This window comes from Papio anubis, chromosome 1 (assembly GCF_008728515.1).
Source record: "Papio anubis isolate 15944 chromosome 1, Panubis1.0, whole genome shotgun sequence".
Classification (NCBI taxonomy): Eukaryota; Metazoa; Chordata; class Mammalia; order Primates; family Cercopithecidae; genus Papio; species Papio anubis.
The window spans coordinates 169,251,505-169,278,114 of NC_044976.1; the positions used below are offsets into that span (position 1 = coordinate 169,251,505).

Genomic DNA, 26,610 nt, shown 5'->3' on the forward strand with positions numbered 1-26,610 from the left:
CCTCAGCCTCCCAAAGTGCTGGAATTACAGGCGTGAGCCACAGTGCCCGACCCAGATCATGGCGTCTTTTGTGTCTTGCTTACTTGGCTTAGCAAAACGTCTTCCAGCTCCATCCATATTAGCACAAATGGCAGAATTTCCTTCTTTTTCAGGCTAAATAATAATCCATTGAGTATGTGTGTATAACTTTTTCTTCATCCACTCATTTGCCAAAGGACATGTAGTTTGCGTCTAGTTCTTGGCTGTTATGAATAACGCTGCAGTGAACACGGGGGTATAGATATCTTTTTGAGATCTTGTTTTCAATTCCTTTGGATAAATACGAAAAAATGGGATTACTGGATCATATGGTAGTTTAATTTTTTGAGGAACCTCCTTACTGGTTTCTACAATCTTTGAAGGCTTTTCTTGGAGCTAGAACACCAGCCTCAGCAATGAATGGTGTGGGAAGGCCTAAGTTAAGGAAGCAATCTGAACACATGATCTTAGAAGAGTATTTTTGTGGCAAAAATCTGTTTTGAATGCACGACATTGTATTACATTTATGAAATCAATGGAAAGGCAATGGAATATCACACAAAACCCTTCAGATAATGAAGAACTCAGTAATTTAAGAGTACTTTTTGACCGGGTGCGGTAGCTCACGCCTGTAATCCCAGCACTTTGGGAGGCTGAGGCGGGCAGATCATGAGATCAAGAGATCAAGACCATCCTGACCAACATGGTGAAACCCCGTCTCTACTAAAAATAGAAAAATTAGCTGGGCGTGGTGGCACGCGCCGGTAGTCCCAGCTACTCGGGAGGCTGAGGCAGGAGAATCACTTGAACCTGGGAGACGGAGGTTGCAGTGAGCCGAGATTGTGCCACTGCACTCCAGTTTGGCAACAGAGCAAAACTCTGTCTCAAAAAAAAAAAAAAAGGTACTGAAGGTAGTCAGGATTTTGAAGCTGGAAAGGAGCTAAGGTATTATCTATTTTAATCACCTCATTTTAAAGGTGAGAAAACTGAGGAGCAGGGAGAATAAGTAATTTGTATAATTTGCTAGTTTACCTAGACCTAAAGAAATTTATATAGCTAACCTGGGAAATCCAGAACTGAAACCCAAGTTTCTTAACAATGAGTTCAGTATTATTTCCATTGTGCAGAATTAAAGTGTATTTAAATTGTATCAGTGATGCTTGTTTGCGTATTCACTTTTTTTTTTTTTGTAGGCTTTTTTGGTTTCAGAGCTGGAGGGAAGGTGGTTTAGTGACTTATTCCTTCTTAGCACCTATGCTATGATTGACTGTGTAGTTACTCTCATTGCTCATCTTTTAAAAGTGGACGGTACTGCAGAAAAACGCCTGTGATTTCGTGAACTACAGAAGCATCTGACTCTGACTAAATTTACGCTTCTTGGTAACAATAAAATATAATGACTCACAGAATAAATAATTCAGTGGTAAACCAATTAGTGAATCACTAGAAAGACAGAAAAAACTTTGCATCTGCAGAAGGGTAAAATAAGTCTATTTTAAGCCACTTTTCAAAATCAAGAGAAAATACGCATATTTTAAAATAATTCCAAGAGGGAAAAATCATTTTTGAATGTTTTCTTCCTTCAGGAATACAAGACTTGAAATTTCTAATTTGTTCCCTTTTAACTATAAAATGGAACAGATCAACTTTTACACTTGTAAATATGATGAGCTTCTGATTATGGATATTGAATCTGGATTCTTTTAATATTTTGAAGTGATAGGAAGGTAATATCCAATGAGGGTATTAAATTGTCTACACTTTCCAGGAAAACTATGGAAAATACAAATATTATATATTCTCACCATATACCAACTTTAGGCCTTTTGAAATTTGTACTGGAAAATATATTTATTTTGTCTTTGAAAAAGATAATGTAAGTCTTTAGTTGACATTTGGCTTTATTGATTTACAAGACCACAATGAGTTCACATTGTAAGGAAAAACATCTCAAAATATAGAAACCACATTTTATATCCTTATAGCAATGTAAATGCAAGAGCAAATTAAGAAATTCATATTTTTTTAACAGCTAAGAATCATCAGAAATATTTTACATGTAGAAGATTCATGTGATAAAGAAGTTTGTTTATGAACATAATAGTAGGAAAATTTTACAGATAAAATGTCTCTGAAGAACATCTTTTTGATTTTCTTGTGGTATAATACAATTGATTGTACTGTGAGTAGCATTCATCTATAAATTCAAGTTATTTAGAGTACTCTATAGAACGTATTCGTGCTAGAAACACAATTCATAGAACAACAATTTTTAAAGAACTAATTTGTAAATTATGAGACCAAATTTTATTAACAAGGAAATATCCATTAATTGACTACTACAGTAAAAATTTTATAATACTTGTGTCATGAAGAAAAACCTTCCTTTTCCTTATATATTAGTTGAACTACATAGGTATGCTGTAAATGTTGTTATTCATGTTATAAGAATTCTAGATTCCATTGATTTTGAGATATGTTTCTTTTTAGGAACTAAAAATCCATTTAGAGTTTGATTTCTGTTTTATTTATACTGTGTTCCTGATTTTGTGGGTTTCTAAATAAAAAGATCAAACCCACTACTTTCAATATACCATTTTCTATGTACACGTTTGAGTTATAGTCAGAAACTGTTATTGGACTGCATAGTTTTCAAAAGTTTTTGGTACATTTCTGACTTTAGAAATCTGGGATAGGAATCCCTTTCCATATGCATATAGACTATTTTCTGAGCTTCTTCAAAACATGTTTCAGTGGGTTCCTGAATGTTCTTGATGATAGTCTGTCTTGTCGAATTGTCAATGTTAATCTGAAAAGTGAAATTACATGTACAGCGTCAGTAAGCATAGTTGAAAAAAAGGCACATATAATAGAAAGGTTTAATTTATTCCCTGCTCTCCTTTTCAGTGGAATAGGGTAATTTTCTTTGTAGTTGTATAGGCATCTAAGAAGATGTATAAAAAATAAACATTTTGCTTTTTTAAAAGTAAATATCCAACTCCACATCCAAGAGGAACAAAAAAGAAAAATATGAGGCTCCAGGCCAGGGAAGTCTCTGAAACCACGGCTTACTCAGCAGGACGCAGTGGTTTCTTAGTAGCAGTCTACAAACCAGGGAGTTTGTAAGACAAACGTCTCTTTTTAAAGAAAAGAGAAATTGGTGCTTTTTAAAAATTTATCTCCCTTAATAGTCACAAATGTTGCTTTAACTGAATATGCTCTGAAATGGGAAGAAAATGAAGAGAAGTGGATAAATAGAGGGGAGAAGTGGCTATTTCAATAAACCAGGTATTTTCCAGACAAGAGTTCTGGGGAATATGTCAACAATGCCTACATTGTTGCCCTGTGCGATAGAAATCTCATATACTGTTCTCTCTCTTTGTTCCCTTGACAGGACTTTTTATGTCTCATTGCCCAACAACACAGGATTCTCACATGTCTCTTCATGGAATTTATAGTTCCTGCTGGGAAGGCCAATACTTTTGCCATAGACTCCTTTTTTCTTCTTAAGTTGCCTAGAAATTAAGATAATTTAATGGGGAGAAGCTTTGGAGCCAGATAGGTCTAATTTTGAATCTTAACTTTACCACTAAACGGTTGTGTGACACTGGACAAGTTCTCAGAGTCTCAGGTTTCTTATCTGTAAAATAAGGTTAGCAATACTGAATTTATAGCATTTTAGGAGACACTGGATGTAAAGTGCCCGGCACTTATGGATGCTAATATCCATATTAGTGCCCTTGCAGGGATGAACTGATTTCCATTCCTGTCATTGTGAGGTAGTTACCTCTCTAGGGGACTGTGGCTGGATGTAAATCTTATAAAGCTTCTTTGCCCTAGAAATTCTGCTCCACCGTGAGGCAATTTTCTTATAGGTTTCACAGGCCATCCAGAATTGAATATTCTCGTCACTGTGCTCCATTTTTAAATATGCTGCATAGACTACTGGACCATCTAAAAGTAGAGGAGAAATCAGTTTATTTTCATGGGTCAAAATCACCAAAAAAAATCTAAGCAATACGGTTAAAACAAAGCCTGATTAAAAACTCACAAATTATTTAACAGGTAAATATTTTATATCTATCTCTATATATCAATTTTCATGTCTATCACACACTCAGAGCTAACATCTGAAGCATGCTTTGACAATGCTGATCACTGGTGAGGTCATCCCTTTATTCTGAGTCACTCAGAGCAAAACACCCACCAGTGTGGATGAATCTAGGACGGATAGGACAGGAGACATCAGAGAGCCCAGGAAAAGGACTTAAGCTGCTCAGGAGGACAGGGCTCTAATCATGAAGCTGACATGAAAAATCTAAGACCTCATGCCAAACTATAGGGTAAGAGCAGGGTTTCAAATGTAAACTTGTAGGTCAAGGTCGGGAGAAAAATATCCAAGCCATGTAAAAGTGATACTCTAATTAGTTTGTATACCCTGGAGTGTTTTTCAATGTCCAATCAGAGCAGAACACAGATAGATGAAAAATTCAACTTCATATTCATGGTTTATGGTTCAAGCCAGAAATAAGGGAGCAGACAAGGAATGAAAAATCAGATGTGATGCTGGAAACGATCTCAGAATCTAGTACAGGACAGGGATTACGTGCAGCGTAACCATCACATGACATTTGATGCCAGAGATTCTTATCTTCAGCTCTGATCTTAAATTGCCTTTCTGGAGTGCAGAGATAAGTATAAGCCTAGGAGGAGCTTTTCCAATTAAGACACTACTTTGTAGGTGCTAGTATTTGAAGAAGAGGATTAGGTGAGCTCTCACAAATCTAACATATTCATTGGAATCTTTGGGAGGACCAAGTATTCTCAAGGTTCAAGATATTAATTTTTTTTGGCTAGACTAGCCTAGAAAGTGTCTTGGCGTATCCAAGGAATTGGATTGCTATATGATAAAACAACAATGTAACTTTCAATTTATGTTAATAGAAATGTTTGTGTAGGCACACTGAGTAATAACCACTTAGAGACTGTTAGCATAGGATATTTTGTTTACAAAAAGATGTACATAATTTAAAACAACTTGATGAATTTGGAGATAAGTATACACCCAAGAAACTATCACCACAATCAATGCCATAAGCATATCTATCACCTCCAAAAGCATAGGATTTTGATTAACACTATCTTGGTCAGTATCATTTACTGTTATGAGAAATAATGGTAGCCAGATGGAATGGAAATGATGAGTAAGATCATATTTTCCTGGATCTTCATCTAAGAGATCAGATCAAGTTTCCTAGCACTAGAAAGCCAGGCTTCTTGAGAGCTTGGCTTTGTTAGCAGTGATATACGAACAAAGATAACGAAGTATTTTGTCTTCAAGCAAAAGAACTCAAATAGAAGTAGATCTATTCTAAGGAGGCACTGGAGTTGGGGAAAGCTGAATATCAATATTACATTCTAGGAATACTCAAAATTGGTACATGGATTATTATTATCACGTGAGCAAATACAGCCTTCAGGACATTGCATGTGAGATGGTTCAACAAGGACATAACGTGAGATGAGTTAAGAGGACAGATGAGATAGAGGCATTATATAACTGTAACATAGAAAATGTTATAGATTAAATATTGCTATCCAATGGGAGGGGGATATATTTTAACTTGGATTTCAAACAAGCAGTTGATTTTCACACCGAAGGGACTGTAAGTTGTGTCTTGTCTCACCATAGGCACAAAAAGGTGGGAACAGAGAACATAGATGCAGGAATTGGTAATCCAATTCCTAAAAAGATAGCGGAATGGTGGCAAACCAAAAAACAAACAAACCAATGAACAAATAACAACAACAACAAAAAGAACAAAAAGCTGTTTCTGGCTTAACAAGTAAAGTTGGAAGCCAATATTTATATGGTTTGTACTTAGCTATGGAAGAGAAAGAAAATGAGATACCAGATAAAAATCTGTGGATCATGGAATGAGAGTCAGTCACACAGGCTACTTGGATGGGTTGAGTGGATGAGTAGGTAGGGGTAGGAAAATGATCTGGAAACCAATATTAGATTCCAAGTTAGTATTTTGAATTTGTGTTTATGTTTAGCTTAATTGTATAGTAAAGTTTATAGGTTATCACTTTAGAACCAACTGTATCTGTATCTGACTTCTTTACCTTTCTTCCTGATGGATTGGAAGAAGTATCCCTGATTCTTTTTGGGCTGGCCAAATGGTTCTACAATTCTTGTCATACCAAAGTCCTTTGCTAATGAAGCCATATATACATTGCCCTATCTATCTATCTATCTATCTATCTATCTATCTATCTATCATCTATCTTTTTTCTGTCTTCATGATCTGTTTCCTCTATCTATCTCTCCGCACATAAATACACATATTATAGATCCCAAGTTGTAGTATTCTATATATACTGCATGGATATATGGTATTCTATATATACTGCATAGATATACACTATTCTATATATACTATTAAATATATGATATATTTCAGATACTTGATGTGGCAAATTGTAATATTGTTCCTCAGTTACTTCCTGACCTTTGTGTAGGGGGATTATACTTCCATGTCCCGTTTATATCAGCATCAGCCATTGAACTTGTGTTAGTCATGAAATACATGCAGAAGTGCCATGGACACGTTCAAGCAGAAGGTTTGAAAACTATCATGTGGTTCTATTTCCCATGCCCCACAGCCACCACAGGAAGAGCATATTCTAGAAAAGAGCTGCTCCTTTAGCCCGAAAGCTGGAGTGAAGACATGGAATAGAGTGGAGCTGACCCTAGCTGTTGTGTATCATGAAAAAAGTGAACCTTTATTATTGTAAATCACTAAGATTTTCTGTCACTTGTTACCGTGCGGTGACTAGTGAAAGCTGAACTGGACTACTTGAGCCTGTCTGACATTTTAGATATAATTCTAGTGTACAGAATGAGTGGACTCACGTCATTGGCATACTTTACAGAATTCTGTCTTCATCAGGCTAATTTTTGTCTGAATATACTGCGAGTTACTCAAGCTAGCAGCTGAAAATGCATTTGTGTAAAAGTGTTCCAGGAATCTTAGTAATTATTGAAGTCAGAACTGAATTGCTCTCTTTAGAATTTCCATTGATTCATACCACAAGTGAATTACAAGGTGGAAAAGCCTTTTCTAAATCGGGCAGTGTAGGCTGTTCCGAAGTTTTAAATGATACTCATTCCTGAACATTATGCTCAGGAGACTGCGATTCTACTTGAGCAGAGTGAATAAGCGAGAAACAACAGAATTGCTCATTTAAATTGGGAGGGTGGAAGAAATGGCTTATGTCATACATAGTGTATACTTTTTCCTTAAAAAGTGAGAGTGGTGCCTTTGGGAATCTCTAGACTGTTCTTTTAAAACTAGTCACTAAAATTAGTATTTCTATGACACACAAGGTGACACATGCCAGTGTTCTTGATGCAGAAGGGAAATGTGGGCTTTCTCATGGCTGAGTCAGAACAGTGGCCCATCTATTCCAGAATTATTTTTTCTGTAAGACTGCAAGGCTTACACCAGGCAGGAAATCCCAAGGGTGTACTATGTTGCAGTACCATTAGAAATGCCTCTAAGCCAATTTAAAATTCATTTTATTTTCAATCTGTACCACTGGGGATAATGCATTTCGTAATTCTACCATAATATGTGTGGAGTTTTACACTGAAGCTTCAGTTTTATTAAAATTCTCTGTTGTGACTTCTATGCTGTTAATAATTTCTGATTTTTCTTCTACCTTTGTTATTAATATTAATATTATTAATATGAACACAGCTTAAAGAGTTGTGGGTCATTTTTAATGCAGAAAACTTCTAGTAAAGTAATAACCACTGTTAACCATTTGATATATTTCCTTTTATTCTTTTAATCCTTTGTTCATGAATAATTGCCTACCTGACTAGAATTCATTCATCTACACAAACACAAATACACACTGGAATCATCTTATGGGCATTATAATATGAAAGCAATTTTGTATCATTCTTATTCTTTCATAGTTAATAGTACATAGCAAACACTTTCTCCTTTTCATTTTTAGTGATCATATAATAGTATGTTGATGGGATAGGCCATAATATATTTAGCCACTCTATTATTATTGTTTTAGATTGTTTCCCCTTTTCTTGGTTATAAGTTATCCTACATTGAATATTTTAGCTTATAAACCTTTTCACCTCCATTTTCTTAGGAAAAATAATTGATTTAAAATAGTAGAATTTTTAGACTGAAGATGTAATATTTTTGGAGACTCTTGATACATATTGTAAAATTGCTTTCAGAAGGATTTCATTATTTTTCATTCCCAATGGCAGTGTCAGTGTTGACTTACTCCACCCTCTCCAATCTAATGGGGTGAAGTCAGTAACTTGTAATTGTTTAAATATGTATTTTTAAAATATAATGCTTAAACAGTTTTGCATTTTTACTGACCATTTCTTTTTTTCCTCTGAATTCCAAATCTTTTGTCTATTTTTTCTTTGCATTGCTAGTATTTTTTTAAAATTTTCACATCTCTTTATATACTGAGGTCACTATCTCTGTTACATTTATTGCATTACCTTCTGTTCTCTTTTACGTATTATTTTTGTTTGTGAATGTTGAGGTATATTTGTAAACCATCAAATCTGAAGAAGCCTCGATTCATCTATCTGATCCTGCTTTCAATTTCCTCTATGCTTTTATTAGAGAAAAATCTTTAAAACAAAAATCTAGCCACAGCCCTTTATTTATTCCCCTCAACATTTCCCATTGCCCCAGTGACAAAGGCCAGCCCTCTTTGCTGTGGTTTCCTTCCATTATCCTTTCATTCACCTGAGAACTCTTAGGGGATCAGGACTGCAGCTTATTCATCATCGTGTACCCCTTGCCTCAACACTGCTTGCTATATAGCAGGCACTGAATAAGCACATGTCAATTTGGACTTTTGAATCCCTCATATTTCTGTGTCTTAAAATGATTCCCTATGGCTCTTGAAAAGTGAAGAAGCAGACCCTAGTTATTCAACATCTAGGAAGCACTAAAGACCACAGGTTTATATCTGATATAATATTACTTTTTGGTTTTCTGAAATTCTGAAAGAAATACCAAAAAAAAAAGTACTAATTGGACAGTGATGTCTATACCAGGCCAGGTTCCCCCCCCCCCCCGCCCCCCCCACCCCGGCTTTGCAAGGTAAAGAAGTGCATGAGAAGTTAAAGAAGACAAAAAGTGCTAAGTGGAAATGGTAGAGGCAAGGCAGTGCAGGTAATATAAGGGTTGATGAAGGGAACCATGGCAACAGCAGTAGTTAGCAGAGATTAGAATAAGTGATAGTGTAGGACACTGCCAATCACACTGTGCAGCAAAGGAGCTTGCACAGATGAAAAAAGCTGAGAGAATGACTCTGCCTTTGGAATCAGGATGTACAAAAGGGAGCAGCAGTAACCGTCAGTAACTTCTACTGCCTGCTTTGTGCCATGATGCTGATGAAGATGCACCAGCCCTTCATATGGTTCATGATACAGGGCAGCCTTCATTGCCTTCAGCAGTATGACAATCCCACACTGTTTAACTGGCATTTCTAAGGTGGTCTGCATGAGACTGTGATAATTTAGAAAGGGTGGAAAATAGTACATTCCAAGATGATTTTGATCAAAAGATTAAAGCATTGTGATTCAGAGCACTTGCTTATCTGGAATGACTTAACATCTGCTCTGTGTGTATACTGGGGCAACCTGAACAAGCCAGAGAAAAATATACAACTATGGTCTCATATTTGAAATCATAACTTCAGATTTTAGACAGACACTCAACACTGCCCAGTCATCCAATGAGCCTTCCACAGTATCATAGTTCTCTAAATCTGCAGAAACGATTTCATGCCTTCTCCCTTGTTATGTTAAAATATACTAACACATCTTCTCCTGAGCAATTGAGCAATCTACTGGAGACCTTGCCTCAAACTTCACTGAGAGCACAGATTAATCAGATGGATATTCACTGTCTTCTCTGCAGAAATAACCAGAGTACTTCCATCTGCACTCCTCCTTTATAACCTCCCTCCTGAGAGGCAAGTGTCCCTGTTCCTTTTTGGGACGGCCAAACAAGTTTTTTCTGGTTCTCTCCTACTTTTGCTTTTTCCATCACTTTGCATTCCTCTATTATTATTATAAGTATCTCCACTCTATTCTATGTCATCAGTTTCTTCCCTGTGAATGGTTGCCATCACCCTACAAATATATTGCTGTATTTCCCAAATATAACTAGTAACAACTATTGACTCAAACTTCCGGTATTGACCTCATTCTTGCTTCCAGCCAATGCTTTTTTCCCTGCAGAACTCCACAGCAAAACTTACGTCAATGATTCCCTATGCCGTGTATCACTTCCTCTGGTTCTGCCTGTCTCTACCATACCCATGAAACTGCTCTTGTTGAGGCACTGTTGACTTCCATATTGCCATGTCTAGTGGTCACTGTTCCTTCCTCACCTCAGCTGACTTCTCAGCAGTCCTTGATAATTCACAGCTTCCTTCCTGAAATACTCTCTTCTTTGGCTTCCACAAGAACACACTATTTTGATCATTCTTATCTCACTTTGTGCTCCTTTTCCATCCACTTTGCTGACCTCTCTGGTTATCTGCACTTGGAAGTAGCACACACCTAAGTTTCATCTCGGGGTGTGTTTTCCTCTATCTGAACTCTCCCTCTCAGTGGTCTCATAGCCCTACGACTTTTGTTAGCATTTATATGCAAATTACCCCCAGCCTTGTCTTCCCCACTGAGTTCCAATTTTACCTGAATTATTGCAGCAGCCTTCTAGCTAGTCTCTCTACTTTAGTTCTATTTGAGTACATTATATTTCATATAAATAACAAGAAAATCTTTGATTTTTTAATATATAAATAACAAAAAATCTTTGGTATTTAAATATATAAATAACAAAAAAATCTTTGATATTTAAAAAAGTATTCGTGAATAATGTAGCATTAAATAGCATATCTAAAAGGTGTCTAAGTTGCTAACATTCTTAATTTCTAATTAACTTTTGGAGTTTGCCAGAGTTCTGTTCTCAAGCTGATGGTTTTCTTGGATCCCCTTTGCCCACTAAGATGTTGAATTTAATTGTATTTTGATCGCTATGACTTAATGGCTCCCCAAAACATCTCTAAACCAATTTCGGTTCATCTATTGAGACCCAGGCTGATATATTTCTTTTTCGTGTGTGTGTCTGAGCTACATGTTGTTAAAAATAATGTTTTAATCTGTGTAAAAATATGTATCTGCATATCTCAGCTAGAGCATGCATTTCACTAATGTTCTTGGTTAATGTCAGCACATTTTTATTCTCTGGCACATTTAATATTTATATTTTTAGTTTTGTCTTACTGGTTGGATGATCCATAGAATGATTTGTTTTATTACTTATGTGATTATTGAATTTTTACATGAACTTCATTGTAATATGATTTCTGTAAAGGCTCTTACCCTATTTTTGCTGGCTTTTATAAAGAGCACTATGATGTTTTCCTATTCTCATCTTTGCTAGAGCCTTTGCTTATTCTCATGACACTAGCTTTCTAAATTGCTGATTCTAGCAAGGCAGATGACCACTTGAAATCCTTGCCAAATAATTAAGCCTATTCACTTTGTTTATGAGGCTTCCAGAACTGGCACAGAAACTTACATAATATAGCATGGTGTTTTGATCTTTTCTCACTAATATTTTTCTTGTATTTATTCATGGAACATTTATTGCATGCTCATTGGGCACAAAACACATTTTCAGTCTCTCAGGGGTTTGAAAGGTAAATGAGAGGCAAGCTGTGCTCTTAAGGAATTTATAATCTAGGGAGAAAGTCACTATATAGAAAACCCAATACACTAACTAGCTACAGTGAAAAGCAGACTAAATGTTAATACTATCAAAATAGAAGATAAAGTAAAAATTTCTAAACAGTTTTCTGGAGAAAGTGGCACTTGAATTTAACTTTCAAAGATGAGCAGAGTAACTAGAGATGAAAAGGACTTTGAACAAAAGCCTGGAGCAGAAGAATCATAGATGTACAAGTAGAAAACGAAGTGACAGTCACATTGGTGGAGTGCATGTTATGTGATGAGGCATAGCTAGAGACAAATTTTAGGAAATGTTTTGGGTTAGGGTATAGAGAGTATTAAATACCAAGATTTTGGACTTGTTGGTAGGCAGCAGAGAGAAAAAGAATGATATTCAAAGACATGTACTTTATTACTATTAAAAGAAACTACCAATTATTGTGTGCCTATTAGGCATTGAGCTAGATGTTTTATATCTTACCTGCACAATAAAACTGAAAGGATAAGTGATATCATTCCCATTTTGTAGATGAAGAGTATGAAACTCCAAGAAAGAGATCAATCTAGCAAGGTGGCAAAATGTGTGTTACAGAGGATTAGGACAAAAATTTACAATATAGTTAACTGAATATATACTTTTGCCTCTTCATCCCATTTCAATGTTCTAAAATTGACCAAGAATATATTTGTTTAAAATTCACATTCATGCTGGCAAATTGGATTATAAGCTATGAGGAATACCTGAAAAGTGAAAGGCAGTGGTGATAGCATCAAAGGAAGAAACTATGGCCCCAAATGCCCATTGGAAAGGCGTGCTACAAAAGATGAGAGCTCAGGTGGTGACCCAAGCCTGTAGAGGTAGATCCAGCCCTAGGGATGGGGCAGAAGTAAGTACCAAAATTGTTGATTAACGTGTTTCAGCAGGAGTAGCCAAGTATCTACATCTACTGCCATTACCTTCTGGGCTGGGCAGTGACAACTGAGTCCATACTAAAGAGGGTCTTGAGTCAGAAAGAGCAAGTAGTGCCTCAGGAGTATGGCAACCTCTGTGAGGAATAGGAGGTACCTTGCCCAGAATAGCTACTGGTACCCCCACTAGTTAAAGCATGTAAGTAGCACAGCTAACTCTCCTTTATAGTCTATCGCTCTAAACAGATAAAACATTCACAGAGAGGCTAAAATGGGATCTTAAATAAAAAGATGGGTCTATAGGCAAAAATTAACAAGCATTGAGGGGAACCAACTCCATTTAAAAAAAATACCAAATTCAACAGGAGAATTTTCTGTGACTGCACCCTACATTTTTTTCTGTACCTGTCTTCTGGCTTTATCATTTTCTACAACCTGTCAGCTTTTCTGACCCCAAACGCAACTGACTATTCTCTTGAATGCACGTCCTCCTTTATTTTTCCTGCACTGAGCCCATGACTTTATGTCTGTCACATCCATTGCTGATATCTCTTATTTATACCATGTTAATGTTGATACTTACCAACAACTATATACAGACCCATGTACAGTCCCACTTAAATCAGACACTGAAAAGGTTGAAACAAACTTTGGGGAGAAGTTTTAGAACATCAAGACTCAAATTTGTTTTTACTTTTGAAGGCAGCAAGAACAGCGAGGTAAGTTTTTGGTTTAATACTAACTTTAGAAGGCTATGGTATGTGTTACTATTTAAGCATATTTTCCAAGGGATTTTGTGCATATACTTGTGAAGAATAAATATTCACGGTGACTAATCTTGTTTTAATTAACACCAGAGAAAATAACAGTGGTTGACACAACAAACTATTTTCAGGTTTTCTTTTTTTAACTGTATCAGTTGCCAGTTAGAAGGCTGTGAGAAGAATAGCATACATTCATCATCTGGCACCCCCACCTTTACCTCTAAGAATGGAACTCGCTGGTTATTCAAAGATGACAGATACACAATACTCACATTTTGTAGCCATTAAATTTTCAAAAGACTGGGACCACTGTAACACTTCCTCCAAAGTAAGGCTTTGAAAAGAAATAAAAAACACTGGGCTAAATATTCTCAAGGTTTTTGTTGAACTAAGTAAAATTATATTATCTTGAAAATGACACCAAAACATATTTACATTCCGTTTGTGTGTGGTTTTGGTTGGCAAGTTGTCTTCCTGTGATATTTTACATTTTATTTTTACTATTTAAATTTTTAAAATTATAAAAATTATGCAAATAGTATAGACTTGAAAATATAATTTAATAAATACTCTACAGAACCATAGTCCTATAATCTCTCTATTAATAAATTACCACTATTAGTATTTTGATGTAGTTTTTAAAAGTCTTTTTATATTTGTGTGTTTTTAATCAAGAAGTAATCACATTATGTGGGTGTATACTTTATGCATTCTATGTCATCATAATTGTCTTAATCATTTGTAGTGTTATAATTTATAATTACAAATGTATAATCATTGATAGTCATAATGTTTATGGTGATGGCAAAATAGGCTACAAGGGGGGCATTCCATAGTTTATTCATAATTATTCTCAAACAGCATATTGATTTTCTCTCATTTTTCACCATTAAAACTCAAATGTAGCCCAGCTGTGTTTAAGGCTTGCCATAGCCACATGATTAGAGTAATTCAAGGACACTAGCAGAAGTAGAATCAAAGCTGGTTAAGAGAGGCAAATTTTTAAGGTTTTTGGTACAGACTGCCAAATTGCTTTTAAAAGGGTTATGCACTGTTTGCTGCTGCCACCAGCCAAGTGTTTACCTATTTATCTATTAGAATCTTAGAGTTAATCCACAAAACCTATTTGCATGCACTCACATAATACAGTTAGTAACCCTAAAGCTACTATTTTCTCAGTCTCCTATTTGCTAGATTTTTTTTTGTATCAGTTTTAATTTTTATTAAGGTGTATTATGTCAAGTTACATTTGACCTGAACAGTATAAACAAAGCCATTTACCATTTAGAAAACAGTTGTGAAAGATTCCAGAATTCTGTTCATTTTGATGAGCTTCATGAGGTGAATTGGCAAATGACTGTATTCTCAAATACAAATAACATTATACACCATGGAATACTATGCAGCCATAAAAAGAATATCATGTCCTTTACAGGGACATGAGTGGAGCTGGAAGCCCATATCCTCAGCAAACTAATGCAGGAACAGAAAACCAAATACTGCCTGTTCTCACTTATAAGTGGGAGCTGAATGATGAGAACTTACGGACACATGGGGGAGAACAACACACACTGGGGCCTGTTGTAGGGTGGGGGCATGGGAAGAGAGAGAGCATCAGGAATAATAGCTATTGGATGCTGGGCTTACTACCTGTGTGATGGGATGATCTGTGCAGCAAACCATCATGGCAGACATTTACCTATGTAACAAACCTGCACATCCTGCACATGTGCCCCTGAACTTACAATAAAAGTTGGAAATGAAACAGAAATAGCCAATGTGCTTATTGCCATTCAGTTTATGGTGCATTCTTAATTGTTCTACTTTCAACAACAACTAGGTAATTGAAGATGGCTATAGGCACATGCAAGCACGGTCCATTGGCTATACCTAAAATTAGCAGCCTAAAAAACTAGTGCTGCAGGAACAGCCATCGGCATTAGCAGGTTCTTAACACAATGAAGGAGGATTAAAGAGATTAAAAAATATCCTAGAACATGGAAAAATATTGGGAGTCCTTAAAAGGTCAGATATCTTTTGTTTTCTAAAAATTCAGATGGATCCTGCCAGTTTTGGATGAACTGCTTGCATCAGTACTGAGGCTTAACAGTGTGCTGTGTTAAGATTGCTTTCAAAAAACATTTCCATGAAATACTATCTGAGTCGTTGTTCTTTTCTCTTGTTAAAACTTTAGAAAAAGTAACCTAAAATAACCTTTTCAATCCAGTGAAATGGAAAGAGCTAGGTAAGGTTTATTGAATGCCCGTGCGTTCTAATCATTATATAGGGAAGAATAAAATCTTCCCTATATAAAAGATATATAAAGAATAAAGAGTGAAGAGTCATTAATGTATTGGGAAGAATACAATCTACAACACGAGTGAAGAGTCATCAATGTGTTGGGTTAGCTTAAAATTAAGTGTCGACAATTGTTGGTAAGAGAGTTCTTTTGTCTCTAAGACTCATGAGATTTATAGGGAGAGATGATTGGAGTAATTATGGTTCGGGGTAAAGATGGGAAATAAAATTCATTTTTAATTGAACCCCATTTTTGCTTATAATTTTTTTCTGAGGCTCTCACAAGTTTAATGCTGGCCTATGGCTACCTGGGTGCCTTTATTAGGATTATTGAAACACCTTTTCTCCTGATACAAATTATCCCTTGTGTCCCCTCCATCCTTCTGGACAGATGGGCAGTGGATACCAGATATGAAAGCATTTTAAGATACCATGATGTTGTAGGCAAAGGAATGAAGAATGTTTGGAGTCTCTGACAGTCGTAGGTTCTAATCCCAGTGGTCTACTTAATTGTCCTTGGTCTTACTTAAAATCTTCAAACCCTAATTTTATTGTCTATATAATAGGGGTAATAACATCTATCTCACAGTGTTATATTAAAAATTAAATTAGGTCATGAATGCCAAGCACCTATTAAATAACTGTTATCTGGCAGCTTTCCATGAATGTGATTTTTTTATCTTTTTGGTCTTCCCCTTTTCTCATGGTGAGTCTATAAGGCAGATAGAAGAAATGCAAGCTGTGACAGTGTTCCTCTATGGGAATCATCAGAAGACAGGAGAGCTGTCCCTTAATTAACAAGTTATATCTTTGAACTTGGATGCACCTGTGCAGTGCAGTAGCCTTCATTGATCATTTAAAATGCTGAGCTTTGGGTCTTACTATCTCTTTTGCCCACTGTTGCAGCATCCTTCTCCTTGCCACACAGTAGCTTGTAAGCCTTTTTGGACATTTTGGTATTTTAGTGGAAGAGCATGCATGCCAGGGGCTCTGACCATACAGAAAGGTGTGGCCAGAACTGAGGACTGGACATGGACTAGGTTAGGCACTCATGGTTAATCTAACAGGAGTTCTCAACTTGGGAATTCTTTGAGGTGAGCAAATCCAACGCAATGGCCTGTTACTCTTCTCAAGCATTATTCTTTTCACTGTTCTCATCCAAATGGCTGCATTTTGAGTTATGGCAAAGTGTGGAGGAAGAGACTTGGGAGCTTGGTAAACATTTGATTCCTCCTCCAGTCTCACCTTCTTTATCTAGGTATGAAACTTTCTGGCACTTCGTATGTGGAGGGTTGGAACCAAGAAAATATTTTGGATTGAAGAATCTCATTTTAACACAAACAATATTCTTTGTTTTTAAAAAGAACAGAGACTATTCATAATAGATTCTAAAGCATTTAACTTGCTGAATTCTCATGTAAACCATGAATAATGAAAACAAGAATCTTAGTAACACATGACTGCTCTTCTGGTGAAATGACTCATGTGTAAATGCAAATTTTACTTTCTGAACAAAATATGTTACAATAGCAGTTTAATAAATATGTACCTATTTATCATCTGATAAATATGCTTTACACTTACCATAGAAACTTAAATGCTACTTACTTTGAAGGGGGCCTCTTAGATTCATCTCTGAACATCTTACAAATCCAACAATTGCGCCTGCTCATTTTTCTAAGGAAATACAGTATATATTTGTATAATTTGGTCATTTAAAATAATTATATATTAGAGTCAGTTTCTAAGGAATATACAATATTATAAATCATAAAAAAGGATGGGTTCTTGGAGTTAATGGAATACAATCACTGGGCGAGTAGGGAGGAGAGAGGAGAATAAAATGACTCATCTCTCATAAATATTTTATAAAAATACATGTGCTTAGATTTGTAAATGACTTTACTCAACCGGCCTAACTATTTATCAAACAATGAAGTTTAAAAAATACCAATCTCTGAAAAAGATCTTTTCATTTAGAGCTTACTGATAATGAATTCACCAACTCCCAAGGAAAGGGACAATTTTTATTTTTATTTTTATTTTTTTGAGACAGGGTCTCACTCTGTCACCTAGCCTGGAGTGCAGTGGCATGATCATGGCTCACTGTAGCCTTGCCATTTCCGGTCTTAGGTGACCCTCCCACCTCAACCTCTCGAGTAGCTGGAACTACAGGCATGACTAGCTAATTTTTGTGTGTTTTTGGTAGAGAAGGGGTTTCACCACATTGCCCAGGCTGGTCTCAAACTCCTGGGTCCAAACAACCTGCCCACTTCAGCTTCCCGAACTGCTGGGATTGTAGGCATGAGCCACTGTGCCCAGCCACAATTCTTGTTTTTAGAAAGCTCTCTCAATGTATTGGAAAAGAGCCTCATTTTAACTGGACAAGTAAAATAGTGTAAATAGTCAAATAAAAAATAAACCACCTTCTGAGTGAATTTTAAGGGTGCTGCTTATCTGGTTTTATCTACTCTGGGCACAGTAACTTTGACTTTAAAATTGAGTTAGAGTTTATTCATCTCGGGCACCTTTACATAACAATACGTGTTATCATAGAAGGTTTTTAACTCAGGACTTTAAAAAACAACAAATTTGTTAAGAGTTATTAAATACACATTTTAAAGCTGGAAATGGTTTGCTAAACATATATGCATACATATATAATGAATTATTAAGGGTAAGCAGTGAATTTTTATATCAGTCTTTACGATTCATTCAAAAGTCTATTGAGTACTTGTTATGTGCCAAGTTCTGATTGCCTGTGATCAATATACATGTTGTCTCTCCTCTTCCTGTCCTCACTGACAAGCAATTAAAATACATGTGATGAGCCAGGCACAGTGGCTGATACCGGTAATCTCATCACTTTGGGAGGCTGAAGGGGGAGGATTGCTTGAGCCCAGGAGTTCTAGACCAGCCTGGACAAACACGGTGAGATTCTGTCTCTACAAAAAATAAAAAAAAAATAGCTGGTCATGTTGACTCGTGCCTGTAGTCCCAACTACTTGGAATGCTGTAGTGGGGCAATCACTTGAGCCCAGGAGATGGAGGATGTAGTAAGCTGTGATTGCATCACTGTGCTGTAGTCTGGGGAACAGAGTGAGACCCTATCTCAAAAACAAATAACAACAACAACAAAAACCCCAACATGTGATGGGGGCTTGGATACGGGAAGTACAGGGGTTGTGAATACGCCTAGGAGGAGAACCTAGCTAGACTTGAGGGGTTAGTGAAGGCAGCCTAGTTAAGTAATATCTGAGCTGGAACCAGCAGGATATGCACGAGTGTGCTGAGTGAAGGAGGGGCAACATGAGCAAAGATTAAGAGGCAATGAGTTATGTCCCACTGAGGAAATAAAAGGAATTTAGGCTCAGCACTGTGGCTCAGGCCTGTAATCCCAACACTTTGCAAGGCTGAGGCGGGAGGCTCTCTTGAGCCCAGGAGTTTGAGACCAGCCTGGGCAGCATAGAGAGACCCCGTCTCTCCAACAAAAAGAACAAACAATTAGCTGGGCATGGTGGTGTGCACTTGTAGTCCCAGCTACTCAGGAGGCTGAGGTGGGAGGGTCGCTTGGGCCCAGAGGGTTGAGGCTGCAGTGTGCCATGATCACACCATTACACTCCAGTCTGGGTGACAAAGAAAGACCCTGTCTCAAAAGAGAGAAAAAAAAAAAGGAATTTTGTTACCACATGAATTTAGAGTGTGGCAGACACAGTGAGAGAGTGAGCTGAGAGGCATAGAGAGTTAAGATTGAACCAATCATCATGTTTAAAAATGTTCACTGCAGCAAGAAAGTGGTGGGAGAATTTGTAATGCTAGGTGGAGGCCGAGCATGTTAAGCCATACAGGCCATGGATTTCACAGTAAGAAGCTGGGAAATCATTGCAGGATTTAAAATTCAGAATAGACATGCTAAGACTTGAAGTGGGTTTGTGAGTAGAATGAATTACAGTGTGACAAGAGTGTCATCAGGGAGACCAGTTAGGGGGTGACTGCAGGAGTTCAGGTGAAGGATGATTAGGAAGGTGGCAGTGGAGATGGAGGGAAGGAGAGAGATTTTAGACATTTTGGAGGAAGAACTATTAGAACATGTTGACCCATTGGATATGGAAGGTGAGACAGAAAGAGAACAAGTTGAGGTGAGAGATTTGGCTTCAGGATAAAGGTGGGTTATTTTCATAAAACACATAAGAGGAGCCCCCCGCCCCACAAAAAAATGACGAGATGTTCCAGGAAGAGAGTGTGAACTGTAAAAAGCAGACAGCCCAGTATGAGTTTCTGAACACAAACATTTAAGAGAAAGGCTGTGTAAAAGGAGCTTGCATCAGAATAACACAGTATCACGGAAACCAAGGAATGAGTTTATCAAAAAGGGAAGAGTGGCCAATGAAGTGTTAAAAGCTGGGAAGCGATTAAGAGAGCAAAGGATCAAAAAATGTCAGATTTGTTCACAAGATGCTCATTAATGACCTTGCTGAGAGTGGTTTCAGTGGAGCAGGGAGGACAGAAACAAGAAGGAGGAAAGCAAGAGAAAATGAAGCCCAGGATGAATGAAAGGCTACTTGTAATTTCTGTTTGCCCTCCTTCCTTCTCCTCCTTCCTCCCTGCTTTCCTCTTTCCCTTCCTCCCTCCCTTTTCCTTTCTTTCTCTCTCTTTCTCTTCTTCCTCCCTCCCTACCTCCCTCCTTTCTTTCTTTCTCTTTCTTTCTTTTTCTCTCCTTCTTTCCTTCTTTTTTCCTTCTTTCTTTTCCCCCTCTCCTTTCCTTTTCTCTTTCTTTTTTTTCTTTCTTTCCTTCTTTCTCTTTCTCTCCTTCTTTCTTTTCCCTCTCCTTTCCTTTTCTCTTTTCCTTTCTTTCTTTCTTCTTTCTTTTTTTCCTTCTTTCTTTTTCCCTCTCCTCTCCTCTCCTTCCTTCCTTCCTTCCTTCCTTCCTTCCTTCCTTCCTTCCTTCCTTCCTTCCTTCCTTCCTTCCTTCCTTCCTTTCTTTCTTTCTTTCTTTCTTTCTTTCTTTCTTTCTTTCTTTCTTTCTTTCTTTCTTTCTTTCTTTCCTTCTTTCCTTCTTTCCTTCTTTCCTTCTTTTCTTTCTTTCTTTTCTTCTTTCTTTCTTGAAAGCTGTTGATAGACGTAATAATGACAGAGAGGCAGACTCTTGTCGTTTGACCATTCTGGTCTGCATGTCTCTCTAGGAGGCATTGTTACAATAAGTCAAGTTACAATGTGAGTGACATTGTAAAGTTGGCAAAAGGTACATAGACAGAGGTTGAAAACCCACAATAAAGAAGGAAAACCAATAGAATTTCAGGTTCCTGAAGAAGGAGGAGGGGCTAGAATTCAGAATGTGGGAGTTGAGACATTGGAGAAGTGGAAATACAGGAAACAGTTACTATTCTCTTGTAACTAGTGAAAATACAGGTATAGATTCAAGTTCATTTGCAGGTTTGGGGATAAGAATATATGGGAAATGTGGTCTGATTAACTTCATTTTCTATGTAGGTCTCTACTGTAAGTGAGGAGGACCAAGAAGGGGCAATAAAGTTATTTGTATCTACAGGAAGGAAGAAAATGGAAAGGGAATAGATTAATTCACTTATTAGTACTCTTCTGATTGCAAATAGAGATTCACAAGACTTAAGCAAAAGGGAGAGTTTATTAAAGGGATATGTTTGTGTGTGTAGTTAGGTTCTAGATGACCTTAAATAACAGACTAAAGCTGTTAGACTCTATTTTGTTAGTAGAAGTAATCCACTGAGGTCTTTAAATAGCAGTGTGATAAAAATAAAAATCTTTTTCTAGAAAGATAAATCTGACTGAAAATAATCAACACTGACATTAATTGAGACTAAACAACTGTTACATTGACTGGCCGTCAATAGCTAGTCCTGTGTGTAATTGTACCTTGAACTACATTAGTTCAAATTTCAAGCTACTTAGTTTGAGTTGCAAGATTCCTCATCTCTGTGATCACCTATAAAATGTAGTTACACAGTGACTCGCAGCTTATCTTCTAAGTAGGAGGATAGGAAAAAATTTACTTCCTCCACATGTCTTCTCTGTAAGTATAATTAGTCATCCCTGTCTTATGCTGAGACTTGACCTCTCCCTTACCGTCTATTTTTAACAATAGTTTTTGTGTCCCACTGTCTTCTCACTTGATCTATTGGAGCTATGTGTACACATTTTCAGACCTTTTATTGTGGTGATTTCTGTAACTCAAATGTATGTCTATTAATGAGTTATCATATTTTCTTTTATAAATTTAATGAAATTGGCAAAAGCAGAATGGTCTTAGTATGAAATACTCACTAAGGTCTGAAGTATAGTGAAGGTAAAGTAATTTCTGGATGCACTGGAGTTTAGGGGGTTCCCACAGCTCCTGCGAGTTGCCAGAGTATATTCAAATAGTTCTGGGGTCTGAAGCCAGACAGACATGTGCTTGAGGTCAGGCTCTTATTAAGCTGTGTGACCTTGGGCATATTAATTAAACCTCAGATTTTCATTTCCTTTTCCTTTTCTCTAAAATGGAACTGTAAAGATTTAAAAAAATTGCATGTATGCAAAAATTTTCTGTTCCAGTATATTCGATTTTCCTTCAGCTACTTGCATGCTCTTACTCAGGAAATAGTTCCTAAGTTCTTTTGTATGTACCAGGAAACATATATTCTGTTAGACTGCATTTCTTCCTCTTTTAAAATTTCATCTCAGATCTCACAAGTTTTCCCCATTAACTTTATTCATTCTTCAACATGTCAACATATAATCTGCAAATCCTCCTTCTCTTCATTTTTGTTGTTCCCATGTTTCTATATTTCTATTGTTCACACATTATATTAGTGGCTGAGTCCCAGCTTTAGAATTAATTGGGTCTACAACAGGGATTCACAGACATCTGGGTGTGTGTATCACACTGATGGGTTGGGGCTGCCAGAAGAGCTCAGGCATGCTTGAGTGTTAGAGAAAAAAGGGGCAAGAGGACAGCCCAGCCACAGCTTCCCTTTAAATGCAGTTATTCAGGTTGTTCTCTCTACAGAGATGCCTGGTCCAAAAGGAGAGAGAAGGCTGAGATCCACTCAGACCCCCCTAAGTCTTGGCTTCACAGCCAAGTGGGGCTTCATCCACGTGGTGAAAGGCTACTTTTTAAATAATTCCAGCAAAAACTCTGTGTACACCAATAGCAGCCCTGGGCTCAGCTACATGACTGATTCAGTGAGGGTTCCTTGGTCCAAGCAACTTATTAGTTAGGTGACATTGAAAAAGAAACAATATATATAGATATAATGTTATTTATATTTCTGATTTATCTATTCCTACTAGACTTTAACTTTCCTAAATTGTTACATTCGAATGTTACTTGATAATTACATATAAGTAGTTGTTTATATGTTGGTTAGCATTTTAAGTCAAACATTTACAGATTTATTAACTTATGGAATACAAATAGAATATAATGTCACAAAAGTATCAATGATTAAATTGTAGAAAATATTTAGTGACAGAATTGTGTATGAGATGCGTTATGCATAGAATAAATAGACCAGAAGAGTTGTTATGCATAGAATAAATAGACCATAAGATGTTCTCTGGTGTTCCTGTCCTTTAGGAAATGGGACTGGAGACTGGACGCTGTCCCATTGACTAGAGTTCTGCTCCTGTGCCCAGAGCCTGGTGCCTTCCCGCCTATATTCTAAGATTTCTGGAACTGAAAGTCCATCCGCATGTCTGTGTTTCTCTCTATTGATTACTGCCGGATTCACAAGCACCATGTACCACCATTGTGTTGGAATATCACAGAACTCCCCACCCCCCAACTTTATAATGCTCTCTGCGTTGAAACAAAGAGATAAATTCACAAATACTTAACCCACCTTCAGGTAAAAAAGGTCATATTGACCACCTGAGTTTATTATCTCTTCCAACCCAAACACTAGTAATATTATAGCAAAGGAACATGCAAGGCTTGAACATGAAGGAAAAAGGACATTAAACAAGGGGAAAATGACAAAATATTCCAAAGTAATTTTGGAAGATGGAAGGCAGATGCTCAGAAGTAGAAATTAAAATTCTCATACCTCTAAAATGAGAAGAGAAAAGGCAGCCTTAGAATATCATCTGACAAAATAAGAAAATATAATTCACAGTCTGAGGACAAAGAATTTGCAAAATAACCAGTGGTTTAAAAAGAAGTATCTACAATCCAACATTCAACAATATTTATCATTAAATAATACATCTCAATCAAAGTTTAATAGCACCAATATAGAGTGGCAGAATGAAATCCTCTCACATTTACAAATGAGAACTTCTAAGAAATATTCTTGGTAATTCCATAAAGGGTACATTCTAATTTTTTTGTAAAAGTAAAGTTCTTTAGGATAAGGATTTGATTAAAACATCCTATTGATAAATGTATTTTGTTAGTTAAATTCAACCAAGGGCATCTTTAGTTGTACCCTTAAAATTAGAGTTCAAGTAGTCAATACTGATAAAAATAAAAATTTACTTTAAATGTTTTATAGAACTACATATCTACTTTGGCAAAAGGAGAATTCCCAGTGAAAGAGTGATCTAAATTGGTCTGACATAGAACTGATTAAATTGTGGATAAACTCACCAAGCTTCAAATAAACAATAATCATTTTTTTCTCATGTTGGTGGTATAATATGTGGAAACAGTCCATTGACCTAAAAATAAAATAATAACAAAATCAAACAAAAACAAAAAGATTATTGTGTGCTTCCTGGAGAATGCATATTTGGCAAATATTTCTATAAATACTCTTAAGTTTTAAGTAAATACTTTTTCCACCTCAGAAATGCTGGATTACGGTTGTTCCTATTTTTATTTATTAACTCTTTATCTAAAATTGTCTTAATTTCATGACATTATAAAAATTTCTTTACGGTTTTTATTTGTATTTTTCCATTGCTCTTTATTTAAATAATCCATATTTATCTTAACATTGTGTATTAATTTGCTTTTCTTTTTTGTTTTTCAATACCCTCTCGGTAAAACTAGCATGTAATTTTACAATAGAAACATAGAGTGTTTAGAACAAGTTTAGGTCTCCATGATGATTTTGCCTCCACTGTTTTCTCCTAATAATTATTTAAAAGAAATACATTTCACTGATAGAATCGAATTCTCAGACTGATTATAAATGCATTGGTGATGGATTGAGTTGTATTAGCAGTATGCCAGAAATAGATTTGTTTCCTCCATTATTTAAATGAAATCTTAAAGTATCATGAAAATAAATAAATGTTCTAAAAGCAATTCTGTCTGTTAACATATATCTGCATTTAAATATGTTTCTTTATGATATAGCATGTTACATAAAATTTAGTAAAATTTGGAACAATTTACATTTTAGCGAGACTTTGTTTACACAGCACACAAATTTCTTGTCCTTTAAAAATGCAAGAAATTAGTGCATAGTTGCACTTAAGCATAACATAAAAGAATAAAAACATTCTATAAAATCAAGATTAACAGTGTTTCAGATAAACCTTACAAAAATCCACACCTGCGTTCAGTATCGCTAATAAAGTGATGAAACTAATAATTTGGTAATGCATGATTTTTGAAACAATTCATAAATGTCTGATTTTGTAATATATTTTTATCTAAACATATAAAATGAAAAACATTTAAAATGAGGATATACACAAAAAATATTTAAAATAAAATAATATACTTTAAAACTGTAGTATTTCCTCTATTGCCCAATTTAAAAGATTCATTTATATAGTGAGTGACTGTAAGTTTTGTTTTAAATATAGAAAGCCAGGCAAAAGAATATGTGTTTGTTAGTTTGCTTTTCTCCCTTAGAAAAACTTCTGCTGACACTCCCAGAAGTTCTACCAATGAAATCGGCATCCTTTAGTCATTTATATCAAACCAATAGTCTTGTATTTATCAACTATTTTATAGAATCTCATACTTACAAATATATCCTGTCGAGCAGTCCACCATGCTAAATTTGATCTCCTCTTTGTTATGATCCGTTTGAAATCAGGTTCTGAAATTTTATGAGACACCTAACATTTTATTTTTCCCAGCGTAAAAGGATTTTACTGTCTCTGTAATTACCTTCAATGGCACTCTGGCCTCAGTATGAATGTTCTGCTTTTACACACATGTATCTATGCAAAGAGAGGTTTTGTTGAATATGGAAAGTAGTGCTGCAGGACTCCAGTGCATTACTGATAAAGAGGTTTTATCTAACATTATCAGACCATCTGAAGTGATCAGATGATTGGAAGCAGCAGCTCCATGAAATCTTCAAAGTAATACTCAAACCTTTTTTTCCAAAATAATTTTTCTAGTTTTAGAAAATGTATAGTCTAAAGTAAAATTCCCTTTTAAAAAAGACAGAGAACTGAGTACAAACACATAGGACCTCACTGCAAACATATGTTAGCAAATGGTTAAGAACTATTAAAATCACTCTGTTTGTAATAGATTACTAGGGACTTTTAACAACTGAAGGATCTAAAAAAGCATCTTTTCTAGTTATACCTCTCTAGTTCCTTCAACCGGTCCTCTAGGGCAGTCCTGGACTCCATTGTTCTACAGTTGGTTAACGTGCCTTCAAAATCGGAATTGAACACAGTGCTTAAGATGAAGTCTAATGAATACAGAATATGGCAAGATTGTGAATGTCCTTGTCCTGGATTTACTCCAATTGTGTGTGTGTGTGTGTGTGAGAGAGAGAGAGAGAGAGAGGAACAGAGTGGTTGGAGTAGAGAAATGCTAGAATAAAACAGCAGTAAAGAAGATCAAAATGTGGTTAATGGAGTGTTTCTTAAAATATTTAGGGG

At 36.1% G+C, this 26,610-nt stretch overlaps 1 protein-coding gene and 1 long non-coding RNA gene across 8 annotated transcripts in view; one reads left to right on the top strand and one right to left on the bottom strand.

Moving 5' to 3' along the window:
* LOC103878996 overlaps positions 1 to 26,610 on the top strand; it is a 216,446-nt gene that overhangs the window by 149,978 nt on the left and 39,858 nt on the right. The gene's annotated exons all lie outside the window — the stretch shown is intronic.
* Positions 1,851 to 25,931, bottom strand: RGS13 (regulator of G protein signaling 13). 4 transcript variants are annotated; one of them, XM_003893376.5, is made up of 7 exons: positions 25,735 to 25,931; positions 24,401 to 24,471; positions 23,859 to 23,898; positions 17,404 to 17,472; positions 13,770 to 13,831; positions 3,806 to 3,972; positions 1,851 to 2,827 (listed from the first exon to the last, which is right to left on the bottom strand). In XM_003893376.5, the coding sequence occupies exons 4-7, from the start codon at positions 17,466 to 17,468 to the stop codon at positions 2,642 to 2,644; spliced, it is 480 nt and encodes a 159-aa protein (XP_003893425.1). In that variant the 5' UTR covers positions 17,469 to 17,472; positions 23,859 to 23,898; positions 24,401 to 24,471; positions 25,735 to 25,931; the 3' UTR covers positions 1,851 to 2,641. The 4 variants fall into 4 exon arrangements, with proteins under 4 accessions (XP_003893425.1, XP_003893426.1, XP_021784982.1 ...); XM_003893377.5 differs by lacking the exon at positions 23,859 to 23,898 and having other exon boundaries at positions 25,735 to 25,925; XM_021929290.2 differs by lacking the exons at positions 23,859 to 23,898; positions 24,401 to 24,471; positions 25,735 to 25,931 and adding an exon at positions 22,096 to 22,316.